Source organism: Neolamprologus multifasciatus, chromosome 17 (assembly GCF_963576455.1).
Source record: "Neolamprologus multifasciatus chromosome 17, fNeoMul1.2, whole genome shotgun sequence".
Taxonomy (NCBI): Eukaryota; Metazoa; Chordata; class Actinopteri; order Cichliformes; family Cichlidae; genus Neolamprologus; species Neolamprologus multifasciatus.
This window is the reverse complement of record NC_140455.1, coordinates 28,316,260-28,330,733: the sequence shown is the minus strand read 5'-3', so window position 1 is coordinate 28,330,733 and position 14,474 is coordinate 28,316,260. Positions and strand designations below refer to the sequence as shown.

At 39.3% G+C, this 14,474-nt stretch overlaps 1 protein-coding gene across 3 annotated transcripts in view; it reads left to right on the top strand.

Moving 5' to 3' along the window:
- cacna1c (calcium channel, voltage-dependent, L type, alpha 1C subunit) overlaps positions 1-14,474 on the top strand; it is a 222,779-nt gene that overhangs the window by 52,382 nt on the left and 155,923 nt on the right. For all 3 annotated transcript variants that reach the window (XM_085137898.1, XM_085137899.1, XM_085137901.1), the window contains exon 2: positions 12,860-13,292. In XM_085137898.1, the coding sequence (XP_084994024.1) occupies positions 12,860-13,292 (433 nt within the window). The remainder of the gene's footprint in view (positions 1-12,859; positions 13,293-14,474) is intronic.

Sequence of the window (14,474 nt, the reverse complement as noted above, 5' to 3'; positions counted from 1 at the left end):
GTGAAATTTAGGAATTTGCAACACACTGAAAAATGTAGACACACAATAGTCTAAGGAGCTTGGAAAGAAAAGCGTCGCTAACAAATTCACATGACTTTACAGCTAACTGTGTGCACCATAATTCCAAGATTCAGTAATAGTGATATAGCTGCTGCAGTAAGGTGATTTACATGGTGGCCCTGAGAGGCCAAACGGACTGCAACTTAAGAAAACACCAGAAATAAGAAAAACGCTGCAAAAGCACACAAAACACAATGGAAATAGGGAAAAACAAAACAGAAATAGGAAAAACAGATTTCCAAAAGCACAAGGGAAGTATTTCAGGGGAGACAATAACCTGACGGACCAGCTGCAGGAACCCAAAACATGGTAGGTGTGTTTTAAAATGATTCATATAATACTGATGACGGATTTTTAGGCTAGGTTAAGTTAGGTTAACACACTTACCTCTCATCTTTTCTTTCCTCACAAAACCGATAGATCCTCCACTTCTTTTAAGTGTCTCCCAGCGCAATTCTTAGCATATTTTGGTTCCTGCAATTGGTCCGTCGGGTTATTGTTTCCCCAGAAACATTTCCCTTGTGCGTTTGGAAATAGTGATGGGAATTCCGACTCTTTTTAGAGAATAGGCTCTTTTGGCTCGCCTTACTAAAAAGACCCGACTCTTTTCGGTTACCAACCGGGTCTTCAGGTTGTTTTGTTGTTTTAATTAATTTATTATCAACAAAAATCTAAAATTATGCACAAAAGGAATTACTAATGTTAAAAAACGTGGTTTTATTTATATATGTTTATATATAAATATATATGGTGGGCCCTAGAGACAAAGCAGGAAAAAAAGTGCGAGAGAGAGGGTGAGAGAAAGAGAAAAAAAAATCAAAACATGGCTCCCAATAAGCAGGCTCGCGTTGTTCACTTCAAAGATCCGGCTCTGAGAGCCATTTCGTTCGCAAACAACACATCACTATTCGGAAATCAGTTTTTTCCTATTTCTGTTTTCTTTTTTCCTATTTCTGTTGTGTTTTGTGTGCTTTTGCAGTGTTTTTCTTATTGCTGGTGTTTTCTTCAGATGCAGTCTGTTTGGTCTCTCAGGGCCACCGTAGATTTAACTGCAAAACGAAGTAGGCACTTTATATGGGAATATATTCACAATGCAACCTGCTAGGAACAGGCTGAACTGAGTCGCCTGTTGTAAAAAGACTCGTTACAGATCAGATAGACTCCAGTTGGTTGCAACTTGTAGGGAATCTGTCTACATTCATAGATTAAATGGCACTGCTTTCAGTTCAAGTTGAACTGCAGTTGTTTGGTGTCAGATTGTTTGGCCTACGTGTGCGACTTGTGTTGTCACCTTGAGATCGAAAGTGGTTGCCCAGAGGTTGAGGGTTTTGCATGCTCTGACTCTGTGCCAGCACAACGAAGGTAATGAACAAATCATAAATAAGTGAAATTTGAATTGAAATGTGTGTTCTAACTAGATTAGCTGTTGTTTTTATGGCAAGGTACACAGTCACAGTGATGTTTATGAAAGCCACAAGCAAGATTCAAGTATTTCAAGTATTATTGTAGCTACAGGCTACAATGATCATTTTAAAATAAAAATGCATTCATTAATAATTTATCCAGCAGCCTTTTGTAACTTCCAGTAACAAGGCAGTTTCATTTTATGAGAACACGATTTTGAATAGAATACGAAACACGATACAGTTTCAGCCCTGATTGAATGCTTGATCCATCTCTTATCATCACTTATGATTTACTATGTCTGGGGTGACCTGTATCAGCTGTAAGGTTGAGGTGATGTGTGCAGTGGTGTTAAAATCCTAAGGTCTATTATAATGTAAACATTACAGTTTATTTGTGAGAAGCTTGAATAATATGGATTTGTCAGGAACTGAGTTAATGTTAAACAATTAACAGCGTTTTTAAAAGCAGGCTTTCCCAGTAGGGCCTGTTTAAGTTCAAGAGACAGCAGTCAAAGGGAACCTGCTGGTGAGACTTTCACCTTTTAATTAACTGAAATTATCTCAGTGAAATCAAACTCATTGTTTGCATATGCATATCTGTGTAATATTGTTAAAACACTTCTAGAGAAGTTTAGTTTCTATCTGAAATAGAAAAATCTATTTCAGATCTAGACTGAAGATTAAAAGCAGACTGAGGGCGAAGCTGTGAAATGTGAATTTGTTATTGCTTAGATAAACTCAAAATATTGATTTTTAAATTTGTTTTGGCCTAGTTAACAAAAAGAAAGGTTCCCACAGGAGGCAGCTGACAAGAAAGAAACCCAGCTTTGTTCAAGCTAATTGTACTGGGATGTTTGCCTCACTCCATTGTGTTGTGAGTCCTTCACTCTCTCAGCACCTGAAGACTATCTTTTAAAAGAAATTTTTAAAAAAGGAGAAAAGATCATAAAAGACCGAAAGCTTTTGTGTTTGATTTTGGTCACACTTGCACAGAAAGTGCAATTTGTAACTGCTTATCATCAACGCTCTGTTTTGCAGTAACACATCTTCACACAATCCCTCCTCATCTCAGCTGCAGAGTGCATCCACAGTCTCCTACTGCGGCTCCTGGAGCAAATACAATCCTTGCTTAAGGGCATATGGGGAGTGTAAGACACATTGTTATTTAGCATTTTTATTGTCTTTGATTTTGGCATTTTGGTTATTCTTTATGTTTCATTTTTAACCTCTTGTTGAACTCAAAGGAACAGGCTCTTTTTAATGGCTAAGCCAGGCGACTGCTGCTGGCATAGCTGAGAGATTTGATATATTCTGCTGTTTGAAAGGTACATGGTCACACGATGACTTGAGAAAACGAGTGACCAGGCGGGCAAACGGTGACCTAGTTGGCTGCCAAAAAGATAGAGATAACAGCCAAAGCAGGCATCCATAAATATTTGAAATCTGGCTGGTGATATTTTAAAAGCCCAGCTGTAGAATCAATATAAATTCAACAATGCAGAATTTAAACCATTTAAACAGATTATGAGATAACATGTGTTTTGTCAAAAGGTTACCTTTGAGATGTCTTGTGGTGCCCCACATAAACCGTGCCTCAGGTGACCTCAGTGGATCACACGATAGAGAGGTTCAACTGTTAACTCTCAGTTTTTGTAAAACATCTTCACAAACTTAAAGAAGTCCAGAGTGCCTTCTTCTTTCAAGATCTTAAGACTATCATGACCAGGATGACTGACAACCTGCACAGACATACAGTCTTTCCATCTATTGTACTCCATGAGGTTTGGGTATTGTTAAAGGCAATATAGGATTTGATGATTTGTGTCACACACCTGCTACTATAGTTATAGGAGCTAAATGAATACATAAATTAATGAATAAAATTGTTAATACAGATGCTGCAGGGTGTATGCAGTATGCGATTTGTATTTTTCTTTTGCAGTGTGCTGATCCTCTAGTAGATGGTTATTTATTTTAACCTGTGTATAACCACTACCACGCCACCTGCAATGACTTGATTCTGCACTATACAGGCAAGGCTCAGTGGGTTTTGCATAAAATGACCTTGCCAAGGTCATGATTTCCATTCAGTGGGATTACAAAATGTATGCATTTACTTTAACTGAAAGGCTCTTTAGATGAACACATGCCTGAATGGCATAAGCTGTACAATGCAGGCGCCCACTGTGGCCTTTACAAAAGTAAAGGGCAGATGTGAAGTGGGAGGTGAGCCAGACAGGAAGACAAAAGCAGAATAGAAAGAAAAGGACAGAACAGGAGTTGTGGAGGAGAGTGGATAAGGTGGAACCTGCCACTAATAAATATTGCATGCCACTTTGTTTAAGCGTGTTTGTATCTCAAAAGGAGAAAATGCATTCGTTAGTGATGCTATTGTGTGGAACTTGTGTGTTGATAGTTTAGCTTTTGACCTTATTGCATTCAGAATTTCTGCACTGGGAGTGTGGCTTATCAGAGTTTAGGAAATCAACTCTTTATATTGTGTTAGCCAGCAAATATGTCCAATAAATGGTTAATATATACATTGCTAAGGCAGAGATTGATAGAGATCACAAACTTTAGATGCAAGGAACACACACGCACACGCACACACAAAGACAGGTAGAGAAAACTGTTCGTATCTGGGTTACTCTGGCCTCACATCTCTCCACTGCAGATGAATATTAATAAGGAGTTATTAATATCTGCTGCCTGCGCTGTGTGCATGAATACTCGTGTATGCGAGGTCGGCATGGAGAGGCAGTGCGAACGAACCTTCCTCCTCTTGCCTCTCCTCCTCCTCTACACATCACTTTCTCCTCTATTTTCCTCCTCCTCATGTTCACGCTTCTGTTTCCTTTAAGTTCTTTTATTTCTCGGCATCCTTTCCACTGGTTTCGCTCACGTTCTTCACCCTCACATTTGTCCTTTGTGTCTATGATTTGTGACACAATTTCCAGCTATTTGTCAGCTATTAAGGCACACTTCCTCTGTTTGAAATATATTATACCCCAGTCATTCTGCAGTGACTTTTACTGTACATCACTTAGAGGGCAGATGTTCGCTGACTCTATTTGACACCTATAGTGGTAAATGGCTCAATGTTGAGACAGAAAGTGGCTGCTGACTGTTGCGTTCATGTTTTTAGGTCTGGTCTGGGTAAAGAATAGGCTGTATGACCATGCTAATTAGCTCTCAGCCAATCAAAAGCAGAGATAGACTTACTAATACGCTGCTTCACAAATCTGAGCTCCTGACACAATCCCCAACAGATTTATGTCTCCTCTAAGAATCAAACCAGGGATCTTACTACTATTGCCAAACAATATTTAAACTCATTTCCACTCAAAGGCTGTGAAGAAGAAACACACTGTAGTTGAAATCACTCCACAGAAACTGTCTAAAAATGCCAAACTATATAATGGAAGGGAAGTTTAGGGAGGCTATAAGGCAGAATTTGGACAGAGCTACTGTAAGCTTGTTGAGTATCTAAACTAAGCTTATGGGGTGCTCCTTGTAGAGTGCTGTTAATCTAATCACTTATTTAGATATGGAATAAGCATGCTGTCCAGAAAGTTAAATAATTCCTTTGAAGGGACAGGTAGAAGAAGCCCGAGACATTACATTACAACAAATTATTACCTTAACTAAAATCCTGTTGTTGCCAAATCTTCAGGACTCTCAGCATCCAAAGCATTTATTAAAGTTACTTAAAAAAAATCATCTCAGAGGAATTCACATTTCACTGTGTCATGAAAAAATAAGACCTTGTTGGATGTGGCTCAGACTCAAACTAGTCAACCAAGCGCTGATTTGACTTTCAAAGTATTAAACAACTTAAAATCAACCTCTTATCTTTAGCTTAAAGTTAACCTCTGAGGATTTAAAATAATGTGTCAGTATTGTAACAAGTGTCACTTCAAAAGGGATAAATTGCAAGTAGCTACATTTACAGTCCCGCAGTGAACTTCTTTTATTAATTTTCTGAAAGCTACGGCATTTGTGTGAATAAACAACCACTGATCAGAATGTTTTGAGAGTGGTGGATTTATCACACAGTATTAAATCCTGGATATACAGACTGAATACTAATTGTACTACTATATATTAGTATCAGAGCTATATTTTATTTTTTTACCCTGTGCTTTAAAGACGTGTCCTTTGTGACTTCCTGGGAATACGGAGACAACAACCAATCATTACTTTAGAATCATGATTAACAGAACGAGGGCTGAACCCATGCAGTGTTGAATACAGGACATTAATGCACAATTCAAACAACATTTACATTTTTGTGCGGAATATCCACATACACAGTTTCTTCACTTTTCATCACCAGGTAGCTTGTTTAGTTTACTGAATAAATCAATTTACAACAGGATTTTTACAGCTAATGCTTATACCAATAAATAACTGTTACAATAAAAAAATGGCTTGAGCAACACAAATACACGCACTTGTTGTTAGTTTATTATTTATAACCAAAAAATGTCAATATGTCTTGCTGTTACCTCTTTGTGTTGACATTGCAAAGTGGGACAAACTACCTCAGCTGTAAGAGCCAGAGGTGTGTGTGCTGACTGGTTGTGTTCAAACCAATAAGAAGCATCTTACTTTCAGTGTGCGCTAAATGAGCCGGGATTTCTCCTGACAATAGGCTGCCCTTTTGTCCATTAACAGTAAATTTTCTGTGCAGTGTGGCAAATTTTCAGTTTGTTTGGTTGTCATGATTATTCAGCAATGCCCCGATCACAAGCATGTGATTTCCACTTTGTGTATTTTCCTTGTAAATTACATGCATGTCCTGCTTGTTTTATGTGTGTGTGTGTGTGTGTGTGTGTGTGTGTCTGCTGGGGAGTATCATAGATTAAGAAAAGCAGGTGTGTATGTGTCTTATTTTTCAAGGGGAGCAGGTGTGCGTGTGTGTTGAGGGTAGCAGGTGTGTGTGCATGAGTGTGTGTTTGTGTGCCGTGCTCACTCGGCCAGATAATGGGCACATATGGACAGTGTGAGAGAGAGACAAATGAGAGACACACATATGCGCACACAGTGTGTACATGAAGGAGTAGACTGTGTGTATGTACAACAGATACATAAACCTTTTAGCTTGCTTTGGGATTTGTGAGTACACTCGCTCCATGTATGTGTAAGTGTGAACGTTAGTGAGTGGATGACACATAAATTGGTTAAAAAGTAGTATTAGCATTACAACTGGTATTTACGATGACAGCGATAATGAGGGTTAAGCGTGATGGGATGTCATTCAAGATCTGAAAAGCGTGGAAGAAGTGACAATCTTTGTCACTGAAATAATTATTTGTGTGTTATTTGTGTCTTAGTCCAGGCATGAGGCCGAAGGTGACTGCTACAGGCGGCGAGGAAGGAGCGGTGTTGTGGATCTGATAAGTTATGGGCTAACCTCTCTTTTCAGCTAAGGAGATGGGTGAGAGCAGGAGTGAAAGAATAATTGTCAGCTATTTGGAGATGACAGAGAGGCAAGTGATGGGAGAAAGAGTGAGAAGCAGCAAGGCAAGACAGATAGGGAAAAATGGAGAGGCGATGGGTGAGGGGTGGGGGTAGATTAATGGAGGAAGGGTGCACGACTGCAAATGAACTTGTCTGCTGCTGGAGAGTCAATGGAGGGAGTGACAGTTGTATAGATTAGGGAGAAAAGAAGGAAGGGGAAAAGAAGGAGAGGATGAGGAGGTGCGGGTTAGGGAAGGAGAAAGAAATAGAGATGAAAAGATAGAGGGCAGGCTTTTAAGAGGGTATTTGGCAACGATCAGGACCAAGAGGAGGGAAAAAATAGGAGAGGAGGAAACAGAACACTTAAAACAAAGGAGATAGTATTTTCATAAGATGGAAAAGAGACCAGCTTTCGCCACAAAAATATATATATTTTTTTCTGCGTCTTATTAGAGGTGACACATGTTTGTGCGTGCCTGCATTTGTGGACCCTAGCTTGGTTAATGTGTGATCAGGTGTCATCATCAGTTAACTGACTGATAATTGCATCTTTACTGTCCGTTCAAGCAGATCCCTGTTTAAAAGCAGACGGAGTGTAAAAACGAGTGAAAAAAGAAGCGAGGGAAAAAGACCAGATTGAGGGAAAGACTTGAGAATGATTTTGGATGGCATAATCTGATTGGTCCTTGTCTTTGTTCGTTATCTGGTTGAGCCAATTAACAGAGCAAAGCGGCATAATACTTTGTAAGCTTTCCACTAATGCAGTTATTGACACTGTAAATTGCAAAGGAACCGTACTTTGCTGGTAACCAAAATTAGACCAAACAATCTGGAGAATACTGTCTGTGTGCAAGTGCAGAGCAGCAATGATATTTTGAGGCAGAGTGCTTAGAGTTGCAGTGATAGTATCTTTTGCCAGTCTTTATCTTTAAGTAGATAACAGCTCCACTGACTTTAGTTTGAATCACGGGTCATTACAGTCTCCAGCTCAGTTCACAGTGAAGTTTGACTCAGTTTCACTTCAGGTTCACTTCAAGTTCATTAAGAGTGAATGCTGACTGTCTTTACAGTACACAGCTGGATGTATAACATCCCTCTGCTTCCTATTCATTGATATGACCCTGATTTATCGCTGGACGATCAGAGATAAATTCATCACGGTTTATTTTCCACTGGCTTTAGCTTGTATTCATTTAATTCTCATGCATTTTTAGTTTATTATTATTATATGCCACAAGGGAGGGGACCCCTTGGGGTGCCCTGTGTTGTCTCCCGGTGTGACATTGGCAGCAGATCCTTTGGGTCCTGTGGGCTTCAGGGTTTGGCCTCTGTGGACTGGCTTTGTTCTGCTGCTTGCTGCAGATGCTCGTACAGACTGGGATCTGGGGACTCTGAGAAGCACAGCAAAGAGCCTGAGGCACCGATGAGGCTCCCAAACAGTTCCTGATCAGTTTTGGCGGTGTGGTTCAGCTGGGGGAGGTCACTGCTTTTGGGGCGCTCCATTGCTATTGGAAGCAGGTGCTTAGTCTTGCAACTATGTTTAGGTGAGTTATATTCATCAGAGTAACATGAAAGCACAGACAAAAGAACATTTATGATGAGTTAGCCTGGCCTAAATGGTGCTACACTACAAAACTTGTGGTGGATAGATGTTGAAAATGAAGAACCTTATGTCTGCGAGTCTACTAAAATAACAATGACAATAACAGCATAAAAATGAACAACTATTGTCATTACAGTGTTGTGTAATGACAACAGTGGTTTTAAGTCCTTTACACTTTTTTCTGTTCGCTTTTTCTGATTTCATTCATATATTTTTGTTTTCCCCTTCGTTAGTCTTTCAGCCTCTTCTTCCATTCATCCCACTCTTTCTCATGGTTTAAACTCCCTTCATCCTCCATCCTTTTCCCTCCTTCCCCTCATCCTTTGCTTGTCCCACCTCTCCCTTTCTCTAGGAATCATATTTCCACGGAATGCTGTGTTTCCATTAGAGCTGCTAATAGAATTATAGTCGGTCACATGAGCTTGTGCAACACACACAAACGCATGTCCATGCATATGCATGTGAGAGGACGGACACACAGGAGAGACACGCGGTCAGACAGATTAGTATTATTAAAGTTTTACTCTCCTCTAATCCTCTCAAACTCGCTCATACAGCACACATGCTAACAAACACACACTCTCTCGGTGGGGTACACCCTGTGTGAGGAGCAGGGTATGTGAGATAAACTGATCACACAGCAGTACAATATGCTGAAAGTGATTATGTGTGAGTGTGTTTGCGCGTGTGCGTTTGTGAGAGATAGAGAGCAAAGGAGGAATGATGATGTGCAACAGAAGTCAGGAAGCAGTTATTATTCGCACTGGAGGAAGATGTGCTCCAGTATAAAGGAGCATCTGAGACAGAGCCAAAATGCATGTTTGATAAAAGAAAATTTTACTATGCTGATTTTAAGGAAATCTCTAAATTCAACCCCTCACTTTATTAAAAATAAATAAATAAATGAGGGGAGTGCAGTTTCAGCCAAGTAATGAGATGAAAGATATGCTCGAAAATTGAAACCACAGTGGTTTTTCTCATAGGACACAGCTGCATCTGATACCAAGTGACTTCATTGCTGGTAAATGTAAAGAGCACCTCCTTGGGCATGACTGCTCTATTCAAAGCACACTATTCTTTAAATATTTGCAGATCTGGTGCTGTTGTTTTTTAGTGCATTTGTTTTTTTGGTTTTTTTTTTAGATCACTTCTACCTTCAGGGCATTGCAGTTTATTTTGTAATAGAAGCAATAAAGTTTATTTATATAGCACTTATCCAAACAAATATTACTGCAGACTTGCCATAAAAAAACCCAACTTACCCACATACACAAATAAAACCAGCAATCCACATTATTAATAGAACAAATCATAACAGAGAAGTCTGAAAATGCAAAACCGCTATATCAATAAATACTAAGAATGAATAAGAGTTAGCTAAAAGGCTAGCTTTGAGTTATATTGTTTTCCTTAAGGATGACAAGCCAAGCAATTGATGGATGTTATCACTATAAGGAGTGGAATATGGCTATCTATTCATATTTTCATATAACATTAACAGTAAGACTGCATTTTGGTTGTATTTCAGTCACTAATCCCAACAGAAGGTCGTGTTAGTTGCTAGCTAAGAGTGCTAGCTGTTGCCCCAAAATTAGAAAGACTGTAAACATGCTAAGTCATGTATTATAAGAATCTACTAAGGATCTACTAAGTTATTTTATGTCATTGCTGTATTATGGTTTTGTGTCTTGACTTCTGCAGTGCTGCAAAAAGTCCTTGATTCCAAGTTAACTCGTTGGTGATAGCTGTGAGTCAGAGTAGCTAGCTCTTTGCTATATTTCTAAATGTGTTGTGCAAAGTAAATGTAGCTGTATGTGCATAACATCTTATTCACTGTAGGCCATTTACGCAAAGTATCTATCTATCTATGGTTTACGCCACAGTTGCATGCAAAAAAGCTGAAATTAGTAACTAACTTCTCAAATAAGTCCAGTGTGTTGTTTCATGTGTGTATAATATTTGTGTTTTCTTGTTTTTATGATTGAATGCCTAACACAGTTATCATCATCATTGTCATGCATATTTATATAAATATCTGACTTTGTTGGATCACTTAAGTAGCATTTAAATACAAGCACATTTAAGACGGTTGTTCTGTTTTTCATGGGAGTATCAGAGTCCAGTAGCTGTACATATTTGAAGATTCAGTGTGCTTGTTGAGGCTTAAGAGTTGTTGTTAGAGGCATGGTACATGGATTAAAAAGAGAGGGAAAGAAAAATAGGGAACTAATTATACTGATTAAGTAATTAGCAACTTCAGTAATGAATTTTAATATATCTTTAGTAAGGGACAAATTATTACATTTTACATTGCCAAAAAGCACGTGAGATTTGCCAGCACCCTTCTAAGTTGCTCTTGATGAGTCAAATTCTGTGGATAATGCTACAGTCACAATGAATTTATAATCTTGTTGCCTTTGAAATAGTTTCTTCGAAGACAAGGACCAGGTCTGTGACCACTTGCAGGTAGCTGCTGTTTTCAAAACAACTTTGACGCTTCAAGATGGCGATGAAACGCTATTAGTCGGCTATCAGTTTGGCAATTACATGCAATTTGTTTGTGATGATATGCGAATTAACTCTTATAAACGCAAATATGTTAAAAATATTTTGCAGGCAAGTTCCGTTCATCGGCACAGACTGACTGAGATGGATTGCGACATGTTGACAATCAATCACCGCAACTACTTGCATTCAATCGCTGAATACGACAAAAAAAATTTAGTCCAATCACCAGGCAACCATCCATTTTCCCTAGTCACAGGGATATTGCTGTCCTATTTTTACTTTACTGTGACTGAGTAAGAAAGCAGCACTTGCAGATGATTAGGCGATAGATGTATATACACTCTGTGCATGTATTATAGTCACTATAGTCCTCAGGATCTGATGTATTGTTCCCTCAGGCCATCGCCCAGTGTGAGTGCCTAGCGTAAAAACCTGTAGCAGTGAAGTGAGAGGAGCAGGATTTTAGCAGACATTGTGAATGCCCTGTAATTGTAGGATAAATCTACTTTTCTCCTCCTCCTCCCTCTGAACCCACTCACATTTCTCCTTCCTATGTCTTTCTAGCTCCTTATCTCTGTTGCAACAGCACAGGATGGATTAACTTTACAGAGGTTCTTTAACTTTTGGACTCTTCCTCTTCCAAAAGAATTGCACTTTATGAGATTTACGAATTTGACATTGCTAAATCTACAAAGATTAAGCTTTTCATTTCCACCATGCATTAGTTGTGCTAAAAGATCTAGTGATCTACTATATGGCACTGCAACATCGAGATAATGATATATATTCCAGTTTGTATGATTAAATAGTATATCTACTAAATCTATTGCGTTCAAGCAATTTAACAATTTTGAAATTACTTTTTCTTTTTAATCATTAAAAACAAACATTTTCTGCTTTGATATCAGTAGCTCTGACTACTGTTTCACAAACATACCCTTGTCTCTGCAAAGCACTGTTACTTCTTCCATCTGTAGAAAAATTTCCATGTGCACTTGCACGCTTGGCTTTGTGTGAATAATAATTGTTTGCATAAAATTTCAGCGTATAATCTATATGCACAGTGGAAACATTTGTTGAGTTGTCAGAGAGAAGGAGGGCTGAGAGGATATTATAACTGTCTTTAATCTGGCTAAGCATACAATATGGTTAATCCGGTGTCTTCGTTTTACACCGTCTTATTCCCACGATTTGTTTGCGTAAAACTATGTAATCTCACAGAGATTATTGTAATTCTGTCTCTCTCTTCTTTTTTTAACTTTTATTTCAATACAAGCATTTGTTATCCCCAGTCTTATTCTTTTCAGGGCTAAATGCGTTCTGGATTTTTCAGTGTGTATTAATCTTTAAAGCTGGGAGACCTATCATTATAAACATGTTACCTCCCTACAACTACACCCAGAGAACTGTTTGCTACTCAGTTGTTTTTAATCTTCCCAAGTAGACATTGTTAAATTCTTGATTGCAGGGATCCAGCCATGCACAAGTGGTACTAGTGCCATCAAGTCTTTCAGATGGATGTTGAAGTACTACATCTGATGGCTTGTGATGAAGACATAGAGACTAGATAAGATGGCATTCAACATTGCCAAGACTTTCAGTTAAAGCGGTTAGCTCTTTTGAACTTGATAGCTAACAAAAATATAAAGCACAGGGCACCATAACTGATGAGTTTGTGCTTTATCCAGCCTCTTCAGAATAATCTAACAAACCAACAAACTAAACAGTTTTTTGAAGCAAATCCCTTCTATAAGTAATCCATAAATTTATGTAGCTAACTTCCTGTCTCCTCTGTCTTTTCTCTCTTTCTCAATTCCAGGCTCCGACTACTCTCCCCCACCCCCTCTTCCTCGACCTCCTCCACCTGGCCTGACCAATGAGCACAGTGGTGGCACTAGCCATGGCGACCATGGTGGAGGAGGGGGCGGGGTCAACCATGGAGTGGGCGTGGTTGGTCTGGCTCCAGAGCACATCCCCACACCGGGGGCAGCCCTGAGCTGGCAGGCGGCGATCGATGCCGCGCGGCAGGCGAAGATGATGGGTAATGCCGCATCGGGTGGAGGGGCGGGGCTTGGGTCCGGAGGGCGAGGGCCCATCTCCACGGCCAGCTCCACGCAACGGAAGAGACAGCACTATACCGCTAAACCCAAGAAACAAACCACAACGACAGCCACAAGGCCGCCACGGGCTCTACTCTGCCTCACACTCAAGAATCCTATCCGCAGGGCCTGCATCAGCATCGTAGAGTGGAAGTATCCTTCAACAAACTATGGGCAGAGGGTTGTTCCCTGTGTAGTGCTTTCTCACAGATCAGATCCTTATCGATTGGTTGCATAGTCTAAAGAAAATCACTTAAAAGTAGAATTTGTCCATGTCAGTTTCAAAATGTAAAGGGTTATATGGGGCGCCGTTTGTAAAGTGAAACATGCTGAAATTAACGGCAACATTTTTCCACATTTAGCTCAAAACAAGTCCTTTTTTACAACATTTAGTAAAATATTTGTAACTTTTCATATTTAAAACAGAATTTTAAATGTTAAATATTCAATCTAAATGTTAAATGTTAAATCTAAATATTATATTTAAATCTAAATCTAAATGTTAAATCTAAATGTTAAATGTTGAATCTAAATGTTAAATATTCAATCTAAATGTTAAATGTTAAATCTAAATATTATATTTAAATCTAAATCTAAATGTTAAATCTAAATGCTAAATGTTAAATCTAAACGTTTAGGCTAACATGCAAATTTATTGCAGGGATCAGCGGAAATACCAAAATGAAAGCTTTCCGAAAACCTCTGGTGCAAAAGTGTGCCGGTAGTGGTCAGACACGTTCTCACTCCCTAAGCATAATAATTTTCGCTAGGTGACGAATTGTCAACATTTTATGCTTTCGGGTACCCAACACGTTCCTAAATGACAGCATCAGAAAAAGGGGAGCACATGAGAACCGTTTGGACTCAGTCTACACATGTTCGTTCATTTTCTAAAAATCGCTTTGGAAAACACTATTTTACGTCATTTAACTGCTAGTAAGGTTAGGAATAAGGTTATGGTTAGGGATAAGGTTAGGTTTAGGGCTGGAACACATGGCTGGAACGTCTATTATGGCGGGACCGTCATTCCACTGGAATTCAGCCATAACCCGGCGCGACCATGAGAAAGCACGTCCGGCGATTTAGCTGAAAACATCGGAAGATCCGTTTTGTCGGCCATCCAAAGGTTCAGCAGTAGTGCACTCTTAGCAGCACATGTCCAGCGATTCGTAGGCAAGAAGTGAAGCAGCACATGGCGGGGAGAAGTGAGGGGGAGAGCAGACACAATTTTGCACCGGAGGTTTTCGGGAAGCTTTTATTTTGGTATTTCCGTTGATCCGTACAATAAATTTGCACGTTAGCCTAAATATTTAGTTTTCTGTTTAGATTTAGATT